The following is a 22,105-nucleotide window of genomic DNA, read 5'->3' on the forward strand; positions in this document are numbered from 1 at the left end:
TCTTGACGCTCTGTAATAAGGGTTGTGTGTTGTTTCAATTATTGTTTCTGTATTTGCATTAAAAATTATGCTATAATAAACGGTGCTTTGAGAGCAAACTTGTGTCAAGTTGAAAGTTTCTTGGTGATAAATGAACTGAGGAATGTAATTATTCAAAAGCCAGTTTCTGAACCAGTTCAAGATTCAGTTTTATTTTACGCATGAATGTAGAACAAGAGGCACTTTTCATATCCTTCTGTCCGCCCCCATCTGTCCCACAGCGCACTTGATCCCTCCTCCGTGCCTCCGTACCGGTACACTGCCCTACTCAACCGTATGCAGATCGTAAGTACCGGGAGGTGGGACGAGGGCAGGGCTGCCGGAATGCGACGTGTCTCGGAACCCACTTAAATACGCTTCTTTTTCCGCGTCTCTCCACAAACTACCTTCAAAAACTTCACCTGCACTCTCAGTCCGCCCCGCCTCCGAGCGAAGGTCTATAATCGAGCGCACTCCACCGGAGCGACATGCCTGGAACCACAACCCAAAACACGGTGAGATTAGAAAACAACAACCGTAGCTGGCGAATCTCGCGTTTAGTGCTTTTAACAAGGCCATCTTCTGCTTGTTGATGTAATACTGAAATTCTATTTGTTGAGTAGGAAATGTCTGATATGCATGAACAAGGAGATTTTCGTAATATCCGCCAACTTTGTTATTTGTTCTTTGTTTTCATGGGTTACTGTTATATAACTGCATGCAATCACTTGGGGAGATACTCTGGTGCAAGTAAGTGTAGAATTGGACAACCTGGCCAGTAAAACTCTTACAGAAGTTAACATTTGATTTAAAAAAAAAAAATTCTGTAAGAAAATAAATTAACCAATTAAAAATAATTATATAAAATGTATAATAATAATAATAATAATAATAATAATAATAATATATATATACGTTTATATATATATATATATATATATATATATATATATATATATATATATATATACACACACACACACAGTATATTGTATTTATATATTGTTTTAAATTCAGTACAGTAATATTGTTCATATCACACAAATGAAAGACTGTCATATATTGAGCCGAGCATGTTTATGTCCATAAAATCATACAATGAACCATAGTGCCAGAAGAGCTTGTTTTGAAATACAACAAAAAGAAAAGATTGCCAGTTAATACAGTAGTTTCAACATCATAGGCCTCACACGTCACTCTTCCCACAGTTTAGAACCACTGGAATGGACAGCGGCTATTAACTAATCTGACAACAATCTTAACCTTTTTAAACAGACACCTAACGTTAGAACTATAAAACAGACAGAGCATAACACAAGAAGGACTTGATTGCCAGATCACCCCTTCATAGACTTTAGACTAACCAGAAACAATGTCCTAGTATCTATGATACAATAATGCAGATTTTTAATAAATACATTAACTTACCTTTACTTGAACAAAATCCATGCATCTCTCCTTGCGAATGAACATCTCCGTCACTTTGTTGTAAAAGTCGCCCGCTTGAAGTTTCGATTATTTCTCAATTTTTTATTGAAATTAACTTTGCCAAATCCGCGTAGGTCGTCAATGCTTTCACTGCAGATATCCATTTAAGCGCTTAATAAAGCATTAGTTACGTGAACTTGAACGTGTTGACACAAAATTAAAATCTAGCCTATCAGATAGCGTGACTGAAGGATGGAGCTTCTGATTGGCTTATTCATTTTGGTAAGCATGCTTACCTTGGTCATTTGTAGTAGCTGGCGTGATTCAATTTGAGTGAACGTAGTGTTGAATGAAAGGGCAGTAAACAATGGAATCAGAGAAAGCATTACATAAAGTGCTTATAAATAAGGGTAGCACCAAAGTGAATAAATGAATAACTCTCTGTACTGCTCAACTGAGAAGATGATGAATTTGAACGAAAACAGTAGTTTATATTAACAATTATATTAAAATATTTCATTGTGTCATTTTTCTTTTTTTCACCCTTCTGTTAGGTAAGCACTGCTTACCTTGCTTATATAGTCACATCTGATATATATATATATATATATATATATATATATATATATATATATATATAAATCAATGTTAAAAACTAAATTAAATACATTTTTAAAAATATAAGTTCAAGAACAAAGAGACTCTACCAGAATAGTACAAATACTACAAGTGTAAATATGGGGATATAATAAATATATAATTGCATGTAGTTATTACTGTGTAATAGAGGCCGTGAGGTGCTTCATGTTTGTATAACTCTACTTTCAGGAGTTCATGTCAGTTCATCCAGGCCATGGATCAGAGTTCAGTTGTTTTTGAGGGCCACTGCTCATGAGAAAATAAACTATTGTTATTGGTTGCTTTGGAGATTTCATGCACATAGACCATATACCTTTACACTGTGTCTATAAACTTTATATGAAACTTTATATAAAAAGTGAATCAAAACACTAGGGTGAAGGTAAACACTGGTTGTTAACATATAAAGCTTCATAAGCTGTTTCAATATGTTTTAAAAATTACATATTTTAGACATCAATTTTAATGACAGTTGAAGCAAAACATAGATCCTTTGGCTAACAGGTGATATTCTGTCAGCCATTCATAAGTTATTATTTGTTATTTCAACACAATTCATTCATAAAAGCCTACTAGCACTACAGGGCTGGCTTAACAGAGAAAGAAAAAGAGTGAAAAAAGATTGAGTGCGTTTGAGAGAGGTGGTCTGTTTGGTGGGATTAAGTGGAAGCCAGCAGGGTTTATAGTGAATGAATCAGTTTGTTTTTTCAAGCACTCCACAAACAAATTCGAGACGGATATGAAGAAGAGGCTGTGTGTATATTTGTGTGTAAAGATAAATGACATCATTGACAGAGCGGAGACCTGCTTCATGCTCCTACATATAGTCGTTAAGACATGATTTATTCATTTTTGTCATGTAACAGTCACTGGAAATTTCAGTTTTGATCTTGTGTAAGGGTGTATGTCCTGTCTAAAGTTGAGGCAGATACATTTCTAGTTAATGAATTCAATGGTCTGTTTATAAACCAGCGTTGGCTTTCCTGCAGCTCGACCCACACAAACCCAGTATTTTTCTACCTCAGTTCTCAGTGCGAGTCACTCTGCGGGGAATTCAGTCTAAGGAAATACATCAGAGAGAGAGAGTGTGAAAAAAGTGAATTAGCCACATCATCACAGCTACAACAGCTGCACACTGACCACTGTAAGGACACTCCAACTCGGGAGCTGAGATGAACCCAGATGCGGGAGTTTATTGCACAGAACACAGGAAAGGCAGGTAAGCAATGTGAGGTGAGTATTCAGGTAAGGTACAAAGTCTTTGAACACAGTCTTTGATCATACAGTGAACTAAGGCAGTAGGCACAAATACACAAATCGTTAATTCCAAACCAACACGTGACAAAACAGGTAACATAAACTTCAGACAGGGTCCCAGGTGAGTCACTTTCATAAACTGAGAAGCAGGTTTGTATATTAAGACATAAAGTACATTCAGAGTTCTCAAAGTCACATTTCCAGCACGTTCAGAGAGGTTCGTAGTATGACAGACAAGGTTCAAACATGTAAGTAGATATGCAGTAAACTCGGGTTTCACAAAGTCACTTATCGTGCATGTCTGGAGCAGATCGTTGACAAACAGGTGAGGTTAACACAGGTGAGTAGATATGCCGTATCTTCTGAATACTCAGAGTCACTTATCTTGTATATCCAGAACAGATCGTTGACTATCAGGTAAGTAATAAACAGAGAAGCCGTTTCCACTACGGCAGAGCGAAAAGTAAGTCCAAGGTACCTTCAACAAGGCAAGATGCTGACAGAGTGTGAGAGTGGGGTTTAAGTGCAAGTCTTAACAAGGTGATGATGGGCTGCAGGTGTGCGCGATTAAAACTCGGGCTAGTGAGAGCGGGTGACTGACGGTGAGGGAGAGCCCGATGCGCTCATAACAGTACCCCCTCCTCCACGGACTGCTACTGCGGGCCGACGATCCTGACGTCTGGGTCTACCTCTACCCCAAGGCACTGGGCAGTTAGGATGTGAGGCGTGGAACCTGGTGAGCAGTGCGGGGTCGAGGATGTCCTCCCTTGCAACCCACGACCATTCCTCGGGGCTGTTACCCTCCCAATCCACCAGGTATTCAAGGCGCCTACCATGAAGTCGGGAGTTGAGGATGTCATTGACAGTGTAGGCCAGCCTATCATCCAGGAGAAGCGGCAGTGGAGGGCCATCAGCAGCACCGGACTCTGTGGGGGAATCAGACAAAGAGGGTCGGTGAAGTTTTGATAGTGAGACATGAAAACTGGGGTGGATACAGTAAGTGCTGGGAAGTTTGAGTAGATAGGTTACAGGATTAATTTGCTTAACAGTGGGAAATGGGCCAATAAACCGGGGACTTAACTTCTTGCGGGGTTGACGGATCCGGATGTCCCTGGTTGAGAGCCAGACCTTCTGTCCAGGTTGGTACTGAGGGGTTGTTGATCTCCGGACATCAGCCTGGCTCTTCTGGCACCGTACTACCCTGCTCAGGTGGACGTGGGCTGCATTCCATACCCTCTCGCTCTCCTTGTACCAGTGGTCCACAGCTGGAAACTCTGATGGTTCCCCTGCCTAGGGAAACAGGGTTGGCTGAAAACCGAGTACGCACTGGAAGGGGGTAAGGCCAGTAGCTGCCTTCCGGAGGGAGTTCTGTGCGTACTCAGCCCAGGGTAAAAACCGGCTCCAGCTGTGTTGATTGGCATGGCAGTACGTCCTCAGGAAGCAGCCAATTTCCTGGATCTTCCTCTCCACCTGCCCGTTCGTCTGTGGATGGTAACCAGATGAAAGACTCACAGTCACACTTAGGAGAGGGAGGAAGTTGCGCCATACCTATGAGATGAATTGTGGGCCCCTATCCAACACTATATCCTCGGGTAGTCCAAAATTTCTGAATACATGATGAAATAATAGTTCAGCAGTCTCCATGGTGGTAAGTAGTTGTTTCAGAGGGATTAAACGGCAAGCCTTGGAGAATCTATCCACAACAGCTAAGACACAATATTACCCTCTGATTCGGGTAGGTCGGTGATAAAATCAACTCCCAGGTGTGACCATGGACGTTGAGATACGGGCAGCGGGAGGAGTTTGCCGGCTGGTAAGTGGCGAGGAGATTTGGCGATGGCACACTCAGGACATCCTAGGACGAAACGGCGTACGTCTCGGGACATACGAGGCCACCAGTATCTGGACTGGAGGAGTGAGATGGTCTGGTGGATACCAGGGTGACCGAGGATGGGGGCCCAAAGTGTGGCAGGAATATAGCATCTGCCCTCGGGGCACTCAGGCGGAGCAGGATCCAAGACAGAGGCTTGGGTGATCTGGTCCTCTAAAGCTCATTGTATGGGGCACATGAAAATCTCCGAGGGCAGAATGGTTTCTGTCTCCACAGGATTGTTGTCGGGAGAGTGTCTGCCAGACAAGGCATCAGCCTTAGTGTTTTTGGACCTGGGGCGGTAGGAGATCGTGAACTGGAAATGGGTGAAGAACAGGGCCCACCGAGCTTGATGTGGGTTCAGCCTGCGTGCCTTCTGGAGGTATTCTAGATTCCTGTGATCAGTGATGACCAAGAAAGGGTGACGGGAACCCTCGAGACAATGGTGCCATTCTTCCAGGGCCAGCTTTATGGCGAGTGGTTACTCTGTTCCCTATGTCGTAGTTCTGCTCCACCTGAGATAACTTCCAGGAGTAGAAGGCACAAGGGTGCAGCTTAGATGAGTTCCCCTGCCGCTGAGAAAGCACCGCTCCCACACCCGTGGTGGATTCGTCGACCTCAACTACGAAAGGAAGCTTGGGATCTGGGTGGACAAGCACTGGAGCAGTGGTGAAGGTTTCCTTCAGCTTGGCAAAGGCGAGGGAGGCTTCAGGGGTCCAGGACAGGTTCTTGGGTCCCTTCTTGAGCAAGGAGGTCAGAGGGGTGGCTATGGAACTAAAACCCAGAATGAATCTTCGATAAAAGTTTGCAAATCCCAGGAAACGCTGTAGATCCTTGATGGTTTTCAGAACTGGCCATGACTTGACTGCTTCCACCTTCCCCTCATCCATCTGGATCCCTTGTGGGCTGATGTTATAGCCCAGGAACTGAATGTGACTCTGATGGAACGAGCACTTCTCGGCTCAAGGAACAACTGGAATTCCTGCAGATGCTCCAGCACCAGGGCTATGTACTGATGATGGTCGGTCTGGTTCCAGGAGTAAATCAAGATGTCATCATCTAGGACAAAGCGATGGATTTACTTTTGGAACACCTCGTTCATGAAGCCCTGGAATACGGAGGGGGCATTGACCAGGCCATACGGCATGACCCGGTACTCATAGTGCCCAGTTGGTGTTATGAAGGCCATCTTCCACTCATCCCCCTTTCGTATGCGAACGATGTTTTAAGCGCTGCGGAGGTCGAGCTTTGTGAAGACCGTTGCTCCTCTTAGCAATTCCAAGGCAGCGGGGACGAGGGGAAGGGGATAACGGTACTTGACCATGATGTTGTTCAGGCCCTGATAATCAATGCATGGCCTCATACCTCCATCCTTCTTTTGGACGAAGAAGAAGCTCAAAGCGGCAGAGGAAGTGGATGGGCAGATATAACCTTGAGCTAAAGCTTCCTTGATGTATCCCTCCATGGCCTTCTGTTCCAGAAGCGATAAAATGTAGATTCTTCCTCTGGGCAGAGGCACACCCGGTAGTAGCTCAATGGCATAGTGCCATGGTCGATGCGGGGGGATTTGGGAAGCTTTCTTGGGGCAATAAATGTCAAGATATTTTCGGTAACAGATAGGTATGTTCAGGGGACTGTCACTGGCTGGGCTCTCGATGGTGGTTGCGAAGACCTTTACAGGCTTGAAAGTAGACAGATTCTCTCCTTTTCTCCCTTGATGATGGAGTACTGGGAGAATACAGGCCTTAAAGCAGTTCTGCCCCCATTGCTGGATTTCACCGGTCTTCCAGGAAAGAATGAGGGAGTAATCGGACAGCCAGGGACGGCCCAGAATGATAAACGTGGTTGAGCCCTCCAGAACCATAAACTCGATATCCTCTAGATGCATAAAGCCCACCTGTAGTGTCACCGGGGTGGTTTGGTAACGGATGTATCCCTTGCCCAGCGGGTTATCAGTCATGAAGTGAATGGGGAGGTCGGTATCATAGGGGATCTTTGAGAGCCAGAGCTTGCTGCAGAGGCTGCCTGTGATGAAGTTCCCTGTGGCCCCGGAGTCAAGGACTGTGCGGTGACTGTTAAAGACGTGTAAGCAGAGGACACATTTACCCTTGCATAAAAGAGCATTGCTTGAATAGACTGCTGTAATAGAACTCACCGCGGGGCGTGCAGGTTTCATGGGGCAGGTGACTATGAAGTGTCCGTTATTGCCACAGTACAGACATAACTTATTGGTGAATCTCCAGTTTCTTTCTACTAGAGAGAGATGATTTCTGGAGGGTGACTGCTGGGCAGGTGGTGAGCAGAGGGGGATTGTAGGGTGGAGCGTTCTGCCAAACAAGACTGCATCGATAATAGCAATACCTATACACACCACACACAATGATATGTTAAGAGCTGATTACTTTATATTTTAAATTCTTTGTATGTTTTCTACAGTCGTAGCTATTTCTTATGCTCATGTTATGGATTTTCCAAACTATGAAAAGAGAAATAAAGCAACATTAAAGAAATAGTTTATAATGTTTCTATTTCTGTTTCTTGCTGTCTATCTCTAGAATCTGAATACACATTTTGAAGCAGGTGTTGATTGCCTTAAAGTGATTTTCATGGTGCTCACATCATTATACACAGTAACATCTGTAGAATTTGAATAATGAAAATACAAACCTGTTTTAGGCATTACTCATCAGAGTAACAGACTGATGCTCTGAGAATAGATCTTGGTGTTTATTTGAGGGTTTTTGCAGTGCCTGAGAATGCCCAAATTCTTTCTATCTTTCTTCTCTTTTATTTTCATCCTGTGTCTGTGTGCTCAAACTTGTATCCATAGACATGTAGATATTCTGTATATCTGTTGAGTGAAATGTAAACATAACTGTCTTTGCTACAGAGCTCCACATGAAGTTTTACATCTTTAGATGTCAGTGGGCTTGCTCCTCTCAGAAAGAAACCCGATAGACTAATTTTACTAACCTTATTGGACACTTACACCTTTCTTTCCTCATCTTTTTAAAAATGAAATACTATGTGGGTAGCAAATTAATCAAATTAGAATAGAGTCAATTCTTTGATATGGCTAATTTGATTGAATAAAACTTGAAAAAAATAATATTATATTATGTTATATTATACTGTATTATATTGACAGGTTTGCTTTAAACTTTTGTATGTATGCATGTGTGTTTGCAGGATCTGCAAAGGTCAACTAATGTGGTATATCAAGCCCACCATGTTAGCCGCAGTAAGAGAGGGCAGGTTGTGGGAACCAGAGAAGGTTTCAGAGGGTGTACAGTCTGGCTCACAGGTAATACACACTCACACAAATCAATGAAATGCCAAACCTTTAATAAGTTTAAATTATGAAATCATCCAAATGTACGACATGCTTTAGTAATTGTTTAAAGACAGTTGCAATTATGTAAGATGTATTTTAATGCAAAGCATCTTCAAATATGATGCACGTAATTTAACGTGACACCGATAAAGCAATTAGGCCTATGACTGACACGAAACCACAGTTATTTGGTATTTAACTTGTTTCATTTTGAATAAACAATTCTTTCCATATCTTTATATGTAAACATGGCTGGGAACAACACTAGGTATAGCCAAACAAGTAGAACAGTGTGTGGTTTAGCCAATCTACACAGAAAACAACAATTAAAAGCAATATGACCAGAGACTGTTTAGCCCGAGCTGGACCACTTGTATTAAAATGAATGAGAGAAATTGGATCGCCCAATATGGCGGATATATAAAGGAAGTACTGCCTTACAGGTAAAAGACCAATGGTTTTAGAGACATCAGTCTTTCCCCATTCAAGTAGTTAGGAGCTGTAGTTTTATGCCACTTGTATCCATAGAAAATAGTTGCCATTGTGGCCGCCGAGTGGACAGACTTGTCTTGAAAGGGACTTTGATATGACTAAAATTCCTGTTATTGTGAACTTCAGTACAGACTGTAGATCACCTCAGCTTGGGAGTGAACCTGCAACAGTTGCATCAGCAGGTTGATTTATATTTCAGGTGTCATCCTAGGTTATCAGGAAAAAGATCATTTTTCATTTAACCAGTAATTTTCACTGTTCTAATTAAAGCACTCAAAACAAACAAACATAACTAGCACATGTTCACAACCATAAAGAAGCAACCCAAATTCACCAAACCAAAAGTCATACACACTTTCTAAAATTGTATGGTTACATTGAAACCTAATATTATTTACATTGTTTTTATTTCATTGCTTTTGCTGCTACGTCTGCTGTGCTTGTGTAGGTCTGTCAGGGGCTGGTAAAACAACGGTGGGCTTTGCATTAGAGGAGTATCTGGTGTCCCACGCCATTCCATGCTACTCTCTGGATGGTGATAACATCCGTCACGGCCTGAATAAGAATTTGGGCTTTAGTTCAGAGGATCGAGAGGAGAATATTCGGCGTATTGCTGAGGTGGCCAAACTGTTTGCAGATGCTGGGCTGGTCTGCATCACAAGTTTCATCTCACCATTTACCAAAGTGAGCAACCACACCACCACAAACAAGCATTTTAGTATTTATATAGTGAGTTCTGTTAATATGTTTAAAACATTTTAAAACAAATTAACCTACATTACAACACTTAGAGGCACCATAAATACTACTTGACCTGGGACATTTTTGTAAGGTCTATACAACATGAGGGTTTCTAAACAGCCTCAGACAAACAGGACAAAAAAGTACAGTATATGTCAAAACATGGTCAAAAACAAAGGAAAGTGCAAGCAAAATGAGTTAGAAAACTGTGTGTACTGTTTAATTATTGAAATGTATTATTAACCTGGATAAAATCCTGCCATTGCAGGATCGTGCGGACGCCCGGCGCATCCATGAAAGTGCTGGCTTGCCGTTTTTTGAGGTGTTTGTGAATGCTCCTCTGGAGGTGTGTGAGAGCAGAGACGTTAAAGGACTTTATAAGAAAGCAAGAGCTGGAGAGATTAAAGGTAATATAACACACACTTTAAATCTGCTACTGTACAATACAGTCAAACATTTACAAAATTACAAAAGTTGGAATATGTAATTTCTGTCTTACTAACAGCACAAAACTGAATTGCAAAAATAACAGCTTGATCTAATAAACATATTGTGACTGGCAAAATTTTTGCAATGAAAAATGATGTGCTTTACACGTTTTGCTGCAGTTTCCCAATGAAATGTCCAGCAGGGGGCGCGAAAAGTGAGTGAAATGGTGTCATAATCAGATGAGGTTTTTAAGATGTATATTAGATGGAGGTTTTAATATGTAAAACATACCTACCTATCTTAAAACTTTAACCTAAACATAACCAACAAACAAATGAGAGAGGTAAACAAAACAGGCATCCTTACCCTAAACCAACACCTAAACCTAACCGATAGTGTCCAAAAAAGCAAATGCGACATGAAAAGCTAGTTTTCTGAAGCAGCCACTTCATTTCATGTCACTCCTATGACACTTTCATCTCACATGTCAGCTAGAGTGCTTGGGTCGAGCCTCGGAGCCTTCCGAGTCCAACACTCTTTCAGGCAAGCTACAGCACAAGTTAATCACACTGGAATTATTGTGTAAATGTAGGTGGGTCTGTAATTAAAATGGATTGTTTTTCAAATGATGCGTTATAGTAAAAGTGTTTAGATTTTATAACAAGTAGTGTGTGAGTAATACAGCAAAAAATAAGTGATTATAAAGTTATAATCAGCCGCTGTAGTCATGATTTGTGTGAAAGTGAATAAAACACACCGTTGTTGTAGCGCCTCTAGTGTTAATTTTACCAGGAAACTACGGAAAATGTAAAATGTGGCACTTACAACTGAGTTTCCAAAAATTTTGTTATATTAACATTCATTCTATGAGACTAGGTTAAAAAATATGACTGTTTTCAAACAAGTTTCCAGAATACATCCCTCTTCTTCCATTGGTTGGACAGCAAGATAGTCCCATCCTAAACTCCATGCCATTGGTTGAGTCAATGTTACTATGTTGGTCTGGTCAGGATGCACAAAGTTGTTTTCATAGTACCGCAGTGTTTACACTGAACCTACAAATGGCTTACTCATAGTTGTCTCTGCATATTATTCTGGAGTAGGAGAAAGTATTTTAACATCCAAAAAATCACACACTTCACTTTTAACAGTAAATGACAGACAGCTGAAAATGGCCATTACAAAACATCTACTTACACAACCTCATTTTCCCCTTTTTACTTTTCCTGTCCTTCTTCCTTTGCTCAGGCTTCACTGGTATAGATTCAGGGTATGAGGGTCCAGAAGCTCCTGAGCTGGTTCTAAAGACCGGAGAGCTCACTGTGAATGATTGCATCCAGCAGTTGGTGGATCTTCTGAAGGAGCAGGTTAGTCGAGAATGACCTTCATTTGTCATTTCCCTCATTCTTTTGGTGCATGTGCCTTTATCTTGTGAGTACCTCACGGTCACAAGTTCAAGGTCTAAACCACTGTCCTATGATGCAACTGGATACACTTCTGACTGAAGGTCAACAGATAGAGCAGGATGTTTTACACAGGGGTGGGAATTAGCACAGACCAGGCAATGTGATATTATATTGATATCTGGGTCGTAACATGATACCGCAATTCTTTATTTTAGTGTATTGCGATTCAAAACTGTGACATATTGCAATATATAGTTTTTTTCCAACTCAAAGTAATTTAATATTATGGAACAAACCTGACTACATTGGATTTTAGCAATAAAATGTGAGAAAAGTAAAAAATCATAGTCAAAACAAATAAATATAGCTCCTTAAAGGGGTACTTCGACCAAAAATGAAAATTCTATCATTATTTACTCATTATTTACCCTCATGTCATTCCAAACCCATATTACTTAGGACAGGTTCATACTAATCCGCTTTTGTTTGAAAACTCTTTTAATTTTTGGTGGAGGAAAACGCTGTTCCAGTGTGAACGAGAGCCCTAAACTTATCAAAATCAACGCGTTTTCAAATGAAAAAGTTTGAACATGGCCTTACTCTCTTCCATTGAACAAAAAAGGAGATGTTTAGCAGAATGTTAGGGAATGACAACCTCAGTCACCATTCTCTTTCATTGTATGGGAAAGAGCAGCGTAAACTTTCTTCAGAATGTCTCCTCTTGTGTTCCATGTTAAAAAGTAAGTCATACAGGTTTGGAATGACATGAGAGTGAATAAATAATGAACAAATTTTGATCTCATCAAGTAACAACACCTGTTTTCTTTTTATGGTGAAACTTTATTATACATTACACCAACACCAGTGTCATTTGTCTCTCCCTCCCTCTCTCTCAGAGCATCATTCCCAGTGGAGTTGTTGAGGAGATTAATGAACTCTTTGTGCCTGAGAACAGACTGAAGCTGGCACAGGAAGATGCCAGCACCCTGCCCTCTATCAGCATCACCAAAGTAACCATCGCAGCATCTCAGTAGCATTCATCCTCACGGCCAGGATCCACTCCAAAGTGTTCATGCTCATTAATGTTATGTTTATTAACATGAGTGAATATTTGACAAGATGACACATAACTGGTTTATCAACATGTGAACAGTGTGGTGTTACTTTTCCCTAATTACAGTGCAAATGTATTCAAGACACTCCAAAGTATAGCAATTTGAATACTGTTTATGAAAGGTTCAAACTAATGTGATCTCTCTTATTATTCTGTGATGTTATATTATTAACGTGGAGTTTGGCCAAAGATAATCCCTCCTAATACAGACTATCAATTAGAGCTGACATTTTCAAGAATATAATGCTAGCTAAATGTTCAGTTCATAAACATAACATATTGTATGCATTTGTGTGTGTAGTTGGATTTACAATGGGTGCAGGTGTTGGCTGAAGGTTGGGCTAGCCCTCTTAACGGCTTCATGAGGGAGAGAGAATACCTACAAGTTCTTCATTTCAACACCCTACTGGATGGTAAAAAACAAAAAAGCACACACACCCTCATGTTGTTCCAAACCTGTACGGCTTTCTTTCTTCCATGGAAGACAAAATGAGATGTTAGGTAGAAATTTAGTCTCAGTCACCATTCACTTTCCTTCAACTACTCTTGAACTACTCCTTCAACACTATTTTAGAGGTGTCTCGAGCTTTCTAGTCATCAGCGGTCTCTTGGTACAGTTAAAGATGTAGGTTAACATCTTGTTTATCCTCGTGTGACCCTGTGTACACATGTATGGGCGTTGTATTTTGGCTTCGTTATATGCAACAAAGAATTTTAATTAATTTAAACTGACTGATATTAGTTCAGAAGACTCTGGGCTGTCAGTAAAGGGTTAAACTTTCGATGTACGGAGTCACAAAACAACATGTCGCCAATCACAGCTGAGTTTATCTTTGGGAGAAAGGCCAACAAAACTACATCTGGTAAGAAACTTTAATAAAGTTTTACATCGAAACCTGTTTGAGTCGAAAGATTAGAGTCTCAGGTTCATCCAATATGCCTTTTTTAAAATTTGAGCGATTTATTGTGAAACGCCATGCTGCTAAACATAATGTACACTAATGTGTACTTCAGCAAAAATGTTCCTTAGAAATCCTATATTTACAGTGCAGTATCACATTGAGAATCAATGGGTTCATCCAAAAGCTACAAAATTTGGTTTTCAGAGGCTTTATTTGGAGTTAGGATGAAAAGAAGGTGCATTTCGAACTGTTCTAAACCAGTGCAGACAGACGTCACACTGGAGGTTAACTCAAGGGAGTATCCTATAGCTCTCTATGCAGCTAAGTGCATTCACTCCTAAAATCCAACCAAAAGTTCAGTTTCAGGCTGCAGATGATGTTTGGACCACTCAATATGTTTGGCAGACATGGGACAATGGTAATAAGTACATAGATTCAGAATATATAAATTATAAAACATTTTTAACATGGTTGGCAGTGATTGGATGATGTATACCATTACTTTAAATCAGAATTAATTATGGTAATTTCTGATGTATTATCTGTAACGTCTCAAAAACATGAATAATCAACACTCCTGGAATCATAATAAACTATTTAATTTAGAAAATCAGACTTTCTATAGCTTGGTATTATTTACAATTTTACAACTTAGTCCCGCAGTCCACATATGTTACCATCAACTTTTAGGAGAAATATTGTCTCTAGAAACATTTTTTTTTTTTTTTTTTTGCATGCTTATTAGGTGCCACTAGTTACAAATCAAATAGGCAAATGGAAAATTCACACAGCAGTCATGCTCAGGTCTCAGGAGGTTATGACAATGATGATATTTATACCAACAGTGGAAAGCTGATCAAGGCTCTGCACTATTATTCTAAAATATGTTTTATACATAAATTCCCATGTGCCAGCGCTGGAGCTGCTGGAATGATGCAATTTTCTGGGATCCTGTGAAACTCACACATTATGTTTGTTTTAATTGGGTTGGTCACCTATACAGTACAGCAAACATCAGACAGGGAGGAGACTGTATATTCGGAGTATTTACTTTGCATGCAAGAGAACTGGACAGCAAATATGTGTTTACATACATTGTTAGTGCCAGTTAAGAGTGAACAGAGCTACGAATTCAAATTAAGTTTGGAAAGAATACAAGTCAAAGTTAGACTTTACAGGCTAAGTAAAGGGAACAAGTGTTTTTGTTATTAAAAATTGCTAATAAATGTGCAAAAATGTGCAAGAGAAAGACATTTAGTTAATTATTTCTAGTTAATGTGGATGGTCTTAACTATGCCTAAATACAGGTGGTACAATCAACCTCTCAGTACCCATTGTTCTTCCTGTTGCTACGGAGATAAAAGAACGTTTAAATGGCAGAGTGGCTGTGGCTCTAGAGTACCAGGGAAAACGTGTGGCTATCTTGCGGAACCCGGAGTTCTTTGAGCATCGAAAGGAAGAGCGATGTGCTCGCCAATGGGGAACAAGCTCTCCAAAACACCCTTACATAAAGGTACTATTAAATACTTCTCAACCATGATAACAGATATGTAACAACCCACCAAATCATTGTGGAAACCTCTTAAGTATCTCAATATGTTAAGTAAAAGTACTTTTGTATTTCTAATGGGAAACAACTAAGATTAGCTGATTTTCAAGAGAGTCCTGCTGTTGCTATGCACTGATCACATAATCACAGCTGCCACTCAATATCATACTGGCTGACAAAATCACACCACAGCAATAAAAGTATCATACTGCCTGATAAAATCACACCAAAGCAATAAAGGCAACTCCAGACTGTAAATCAAGAGTTCACTAGGCCTGTTATTTTCCATATAAGCACTTTAGTGGGGGGTCCAATCAATTCTATAGAAAATAATTTTCGACTGACATGCACCAACTAGCTATGCATTTAATTACCTTAACCTATAATTAGAAAATAAGACCATTCTTTTTTTCATTACAGATAACATAGCAGATTTTTGCAGCATGCTCACCACATTCAGTGTTTTTATTATTGTTGTAAACATGTAAAATACATATTTTGTGTCAGTTTAGCACCAATACACATGTCAAACTGCTAACTTTAACCAATTACTTGTTTGCAGATGGTAATGGAGAGTGGTGATTGGCTGGTAGGGGGTGAGTTGGAGGTGTTTGAGCGAATCAGATGGAACGATGGTCTGGATCAGTACCGTCTCACTCCACGGGAGCTAAAGCAGAAATTTAAAGAGATGAAAGCAGGTAAGAGCAGATGCATCAATGAGGATACTTAAGGATGGACTCAGAACAGGTGTTTATGTCATCTTGGACTTACACTGACACCTAGGGGCATGGATGCAGCATCTTTCAAACACACTATTCACAGTCAGCCATGAAAAAAATAAAATAAATTATGAGTTAAAATATCTAAAAAACAGGGTGGTTACTGTGATTAAAGGAGTATTACGAGTTCAATACAAGTTAAGCTCAAATGACAGCATTTGTGGCATAATACTGATTTCAACAAAAATTATTTTTTTCTTAAAAAAAGCACAAATCTGGATTACAGTGAGGCATTTACAATAGAAGTGAATAGGCCAATCCATAAATGTTAAAATACTCACTATTTCAAAAGTATAGCCCGAGACATAAACAATATGCATGTTAACATGATTTTACTGTGATAAAATTGCTTACGAACTTTTCAGTTGAAAGTTTCAGCCAATTTTCTACTTCGTTACCGTGACAATGTAATGTAAAAAAAAAAATAAACCCTTAAAATGACTGTAAAAATTACGATTTAAACAACTTTAAACAAAGTTTTAACAGAAGAATTAATGTAAGTGCTTTTATAAAATTAGAAGCTACACATTTCTGCCTTCAAACCCTCCAAAAATTGGCCCCATCCACTTCCATTGTAAGTGCCTCACTTTTACATTGAATTTGGTTTGTTTTTTAAAGAAAAGGAGGGACGAGTCAAATTTTTTTGTGATATTCAGTATTATGCCACAAATGCTGTCGATTGAGCTTAACTTGTATTGAACCCAGAATATTCCTTTAAGTGAGTAGTATTCGGCTGGTCAAATGATCCTAACATGGTGGCCCCCATGAGGGTACTCTCTCCATGTAGAATAAAACAGCTTTTACAAGGTTACTGATATGACTAGAGTCCTCATCTCTTGTGAGTCCTCATGATTTTATACATATGGCTCAAAATTAAAATGAATTTCTTTAAGAGTAATACTAAAAAATTACGATGTGCCCTTTTAAGAGATGACCAGTGAATACAGCACATCAGGTCAGTTTTAGTATTGATCTGATCTCATAATAACTTTATAAGTAACTGCATTTAAAGAGTAATCCTCTGGTGACATATTAAACTTAGTTTATGTTTTAAAGTTTAATCTCCATTAAAAATCATTCATTCTTTATCTTGGAGGTACATTTTTGCCAAACAGGTTCTTAGCGCCCTCTTGTGAAACTAATAATATTCTGGCCTGTAATGTAAGCATGTTAACTCAACAACCAATTAAAACCCTAAGACAATTCCATTGTTTTCCCAGATGCCGTATTTGCCTTTCAGTTGAGGAACCCAGTGCACAATGGCCACGCTCTGCTGATGAGTGACACGCGTCGACGATTAGAGGAACGCGGATATCGAAGGCCCGTGCTGCTGTTGCATCCTTTGGGAGGCTGGACCAAAGATGATGATGTTCCTCTGGACTGGAGGATGAAACAGCATGCGGCCGTGTTGGAGGAGGGCATTCTAGACCCACACTCCACCATTGTGGCCATCTTTCCCTCCCCCATGTTGTATGCAGGACCGACTGAAGTAAGTAGCGTGATCTGTTACACACAGGTTTGCCCATGGACAGATAAATAGAAATTTTAGAAATGATAATTCCCTTTACACAGTTTAAACTAAGTAACAAGTAGGATATTTATTATTAAACCTTCTGTCTATGTGTATGTTAGGTCCAGTGGCACTGTCGTGCAAGGATGGTTGCAGGGTCTAATTTTTACATTGTGGGCCGTGATCCTGCTGGAATGCCCCATCCGGAATCAGGGCAGGACCTGTATGATCCATCTCACGGGGCTAAAGTTCTGTCCATGGCACCTGGACTCACTTCTGTAGAGATCATCCCATTCAGAGTGGCAGCATACAATAAGACCAAGAAGTCCATGGACTTCTATGACAAGGACAGGTGAGACAGGAGTCAAGAATGAGAATTTAAAACAATGCAGGGGGCTTTTCAATAATCATTACTAAATTGTGGCTATGGAAGTTTTCATTTCATTCCATCTGGGGTGTACAGTTATGACACACACATACATGATTCTGGAGCTTGAAAGTTGGCTGCCTGTACCATATCTCCTTTTGTTTCACACATTTCCTCATTTGTTTTTCAGGCATGCCGAATTCGAGTTCATTTCCGGGACCAGGATGCGCAAGCTGGCTTGCAGTGGAGAGAACCCTCCTGATGGCTTCATGGCTCCCAAAGCCTGGAAGATCCTGACTGAGTATTACAGTTCCCTACAGAAAGATCACTGATGACACATCAACAGCCCGTTACAAGACATTCCAACACAGAAACCTCACAAGAACACTGAGTTTTGAAGAAATATGTTTTTTGCACTTTGAATACCTCAGTACACTAGTGTAAGGCATTGAATAATGAAGGTGCACACTTGCACTTAAAATGTGTTACCTTTGGCCTTAAAGGGGTAGTTTACCCAAAAATGAAAATTCTCTAATTATTTACTTATCCTCATGACATCCCAGATGTGTATGACTCTCTTTCTTCTGTTGAACACAAACATAGATTTGTAGGCCCATACAATGCAAGTGAATTGTGGCCAGAACTTAAGGACATAAAGGCAGCATAAAAGTAATCCATATGATGGTTAAATTTATATCTTCAGAAGTGATATGATAGGTGTGGGTGAGAAATAGATAAATATTTAAGTACATTTTGTTTTTACTATAATCCTTTTTTACTATCCTCTCTGCCCAGTAGGTGGAGATATGCACAAAGAATGTGAATCACCAAAAACAAAAGAAGAAGTGAATGTGAAAGTGAAAGTTGAGATTTGTAGTAAAACATAACTTAAATATTTATCTGTTTCTCACCCGCACTTATGATATTGCTTATGAAAATATGGATTTAATGACTGGAGTCATATGGATTACTTTTATGCTGCCTTTATATGTTTTTTGGACCTTCAAAGTTCTGGCCACCATTCACTTGCATTGTATGGCCCTACAGAGCTGAGACACTTTTCTAAAATTCTTTGTCTGTGTTCTGCAGAAGAAAGACAGTCATACACATCTGGGATGGCATGAGGGTGAGTAAATGATGAGAGAATTCTCATTTTAGGGTGAACTATTACTTTAAAGAAGGTCAGTTTATGCAAATTTACTTTAAAAAAAAAGGGGAATATGAAAGTGATGTGTAGGTAAAAACAAATAAAAAATTAATAAAAAAAACTTAGTCAACTGTGAAACTTAAACTAATGTGCCTTAAACCTGATTAAGAGTGTGCCAATCCCAAAGAGATTATGATATAAGGTGCCTTGGATGCTTTTGAATGCATTTAAATAGGTGTATCATTTATAATCTAAACGAAGCATTTTTTTTTATCAGAGCAGTGTTAATGAAGTTCAAATACTGCCAGTGCAAGGGTAGGATTTCACTATGTAACCAGAATGATTGTGTTTATATAGAAAGTTTTTTTTTCTCAAGGGTTATCTGGGAATCAAATTGGGAAAACATACTGGGGAACATATTTATTGTATTAATTCAAAGACAATAATGAATCACACTGTTTTATTAAAGATTTATCAGTCTCTATGCAGTATGATATAATTTTAGACTGTATATCTTATCTCTTTTAATTAAATCTTTGTACTGTAGTTATATAACCATGACCATATGGCTGCTTCTTTAGATGCAACTCACAGTGTTTGTGTATGTACAACTTTCTTTCTGCTCCCTGAAACAAGGGCAAAAGTTACATTTAACAGATGGATTGCGTAACCCGAGTTTAAGGCCATCCACAACACAGCCACAGAAATTATGACTCTTTACCGCCATCCTGTGGTCACCAGCTCACATACTATATTTGTTTCTTCAATTTCAGGCACTTTCAAGTCCCTAGTAGTTGATTTTAATTTAAACAAACATATTTCAAACAAACATATTTGTTTCTTTTTGTTATATGAAGGTCACATTAATACTTGGAAACATTTGATCATACCTTCATCATTCATTTTTGGCATTTTTATTTAAATTTTAGAAATGTTTCTCCTTTTTTATTTTTTTATTTTTTTTTTTTTTATCATTTTTGGTATATGCCTTTAATGCATAGATTTTTTTTTTAATCCAGATCCATAATTCAATATTTAACTATGAAATCCATTATAAAAAATACAAATTATTACATGAATAAATCTGTGAAAATTTAAACAGAGTGAAATAAACAAAAAATAAATATAAGATTTATTCTAAAGTTAGTGTATATGCTGTTAATCAGGTCGACAAAAGTGTCTGTGAAAAGTATGCTTGAGATGAAATATGAGACGTGTGATTGATATAGTGATGTCTGAAGAAAACAAATAAAAATCAAGGTAGCCTAAATCAGCCTGTTACTTGTGAGCAGAATATTTAAATTGGGGGTAATTTCCAGTCAAGATGCAATTTTGCCAAATTATGCACTAAATTGTTAAAAATAGTATTTAATTGTGTGTATTTAGGATACGTTTAGTGTTAGCTATAAAATTAGAATTTAGGAAGACAACAAAGGCCATTTAATTTCAAAAACGTTTAAAATGTAATTTCCATTACCGTCAGTTCCAACACTGAATTTTATTATACACGACACAGAGTTTAAGATGTGGTGGAAATTACACTGTGGTAGGAATTTTCATGACTTTCAGAAGAAAAAATGACAAATCTCCTGTGATGCATATAAATACATACACTGTTGGACATTTTTAGAAGATACATTTTTAAAACATTAGTGAGATACATTAGTAGGAGTGTGAATACTGTGTTATTTTCCATACAGTCCTAAAAGTACCTGAAGTACACAAGCTCATGGCTAAGTGCATGCATTATGTGCTCAGGAACTTAGGTCCCAAAATTTGTCACAGGTGAATAACTCCTCAGATGATGGATCGGCTTAGGGGGCAAGACTGTGAGTGTTGTTCAGGACCTGAGTCATTCCCAAATGGATTTAGTGGATTCCCAATTAGACTTAGTGTGGATCAGAACATGAGAGACAATGTTCCAGGCAACCCTGTTTAAATTTGCTAACTGCAGCTCAGTGCTCTAAAATCCTAAACAGGTACAATGTGTATATAGTACACGATGTGCAGTGTTACGGCATGGATTTTCCAGAGTAGTAGACCTACAGTAGTGGCCAAAAATATTGGCATCTTTGGTAAATATGAGCAAAGAAGGCTGTGAAAAAAAAATCTGCATTGTTTATCCTTTTGATCTTTCATTCAAAAAATTCACAAAAATCTAACCTTTACTTGAAGTAAAACAATTGAAAGAGGGGAAATATCTCATTATGAAATAAATATTTTTCTCCAAAACATGTTGGCCACAATTATTGGCACCCCTAGAAATTATTATGCATAAAATATATCTGAAGTATATTCCTTCAAAAAAACATTTAACCACTCCACAGATTTAATATTAGCAAACTATAGTTTTGGCATCTACTTTGTGCATGACATGAGCAATTTTTCCAACAATTGTTTACAGATGGTTTCACTTTTAATTGACTATATCACAATTCCAGTGGGTCAGAAGTTTACATACACTAAGTTAACTGTGCCTTTAAACAGCTTGGAAAATTCCAGAAAATTATGTCAAGACTTTAGACAATTAGACAATTAGCTTCTGATAGGAGGTGTACCTGTGGATGTATTTTAAGGCCTACCTTCAAACTCAGTGGGACATCATGGGAAAATCAAAAGAAATCAGCCAAGACCTCAGAAAAAAAATTGTGGACCTCCACAAGTCTGATTCATCCTAGGGAGCAATTTCCAAATGCCTGAAGGTACCACATTCATCTGTACATACAATAGTACACAAGTATAAACACCATGGGACCAGGCAGCCATCATACCGCTCAGGAAGGAGACGCATTCTGTCTCCTAGTGATGAGCGTAGTTTGATGTGAAAAGTGAAAATCAATCCCAGAACAACAGCAAAGGACCTTGTGAAGATGCTGGAGGAAGCAGGTAGACAAGTATCTATATCCACAGTAAAACTATTCCTATATCAACATAACCTGAAAGGCTGCTCAGTAAGGAAGAAGCCACTGCTCCAAAACCGCCATAAAAAAGCCAGAATACAGTTTGCAAGTGCACATGGGGACAAAGATCTTACTTTTTGGAGAAATGTCCTCTGGTCTAATGAAACAAAAATTGAACTGTTTGGCCATAATGACCATTGTTATGTTTGGAGGAAAAAGGGTG

The 22,105-nt window shown here is 39.0% G+C and overlaps 1 protein-coding gene across 1 annotated transcript; it reads left to right on the forward strand.

Annotated features, from left to right (window-relative positions):
• Window positions 1-328: 328 nt before the first annotated feature.
• Window positions 329-20,242, forward strand: LOC127455116 (bifunctional 3'-phosphoadenosine 5'-phosphosulfate synthase 2-like). The gene is made up of 12 exons (XM_051722719.1): window positions 329-533; window positions 8,402-8,516; window positions 9,487-9,722; window positions 10,048-10,186; window positions 11,457-11,575; window positions 12,511-12,624; window positions 13,030-13,141; window positions 14,938-15,143; window positions 15,742-15,877; window positions 17,179-17,447; window positions 17,591-17,820; window positions 18,026-20,242. Exons 1-12 carry the CDS (start codon window positions 507-509, stop codon window positions 18,165-18,167), a joined length of 1,845 nt encoding a protein of 614 aa, XP_051578679.1. The 5' UTR covers window positions 329-506; the 3' UTR covers window positions 18,168-20,242.
• The last annotated feature ends 1,863 nt before the right edge of the window (window positions 20,243-22,105 follow it).

This window comes from Myxocyprinus asiaticus, chromosome 17, assembly GCF_019703515.2.
Source record: "Myxocyprinus asiaticus isolate MX2 ecotype Aquarium Trade chromosome 17, UBuf_Myxa_2, whole genome shotgun sequence".
Lineage (NCBI taxonomy): Eukaryota > Metazoa > Chordata > Actinopteri > Cypriniformes > Catostomidae > Myxocyprinus > Myxocyprinus asiaticus.

Coding starts and splice junctions, on each gene's coding strand:
- LOC127455116 (XM_051722719.1), top strand. CDS start 507: ATGCCTGGAACCACAACCCAAAACACG. Junction 10,187..11,456: donor AAGAGCTGGAGAGATTAAAG/GTAATATAACAC, acceptor TCCTTTGCTCAG/GCTTCACTGGTATAGATTCA. Junction 11,576..12,510: donor TGGATCTTCTGAAGGAGCAG/GTTAGTCGAGAA, acceptor CCTCTCTCTCAG/AGCATCATTCCCAGTGGAGT.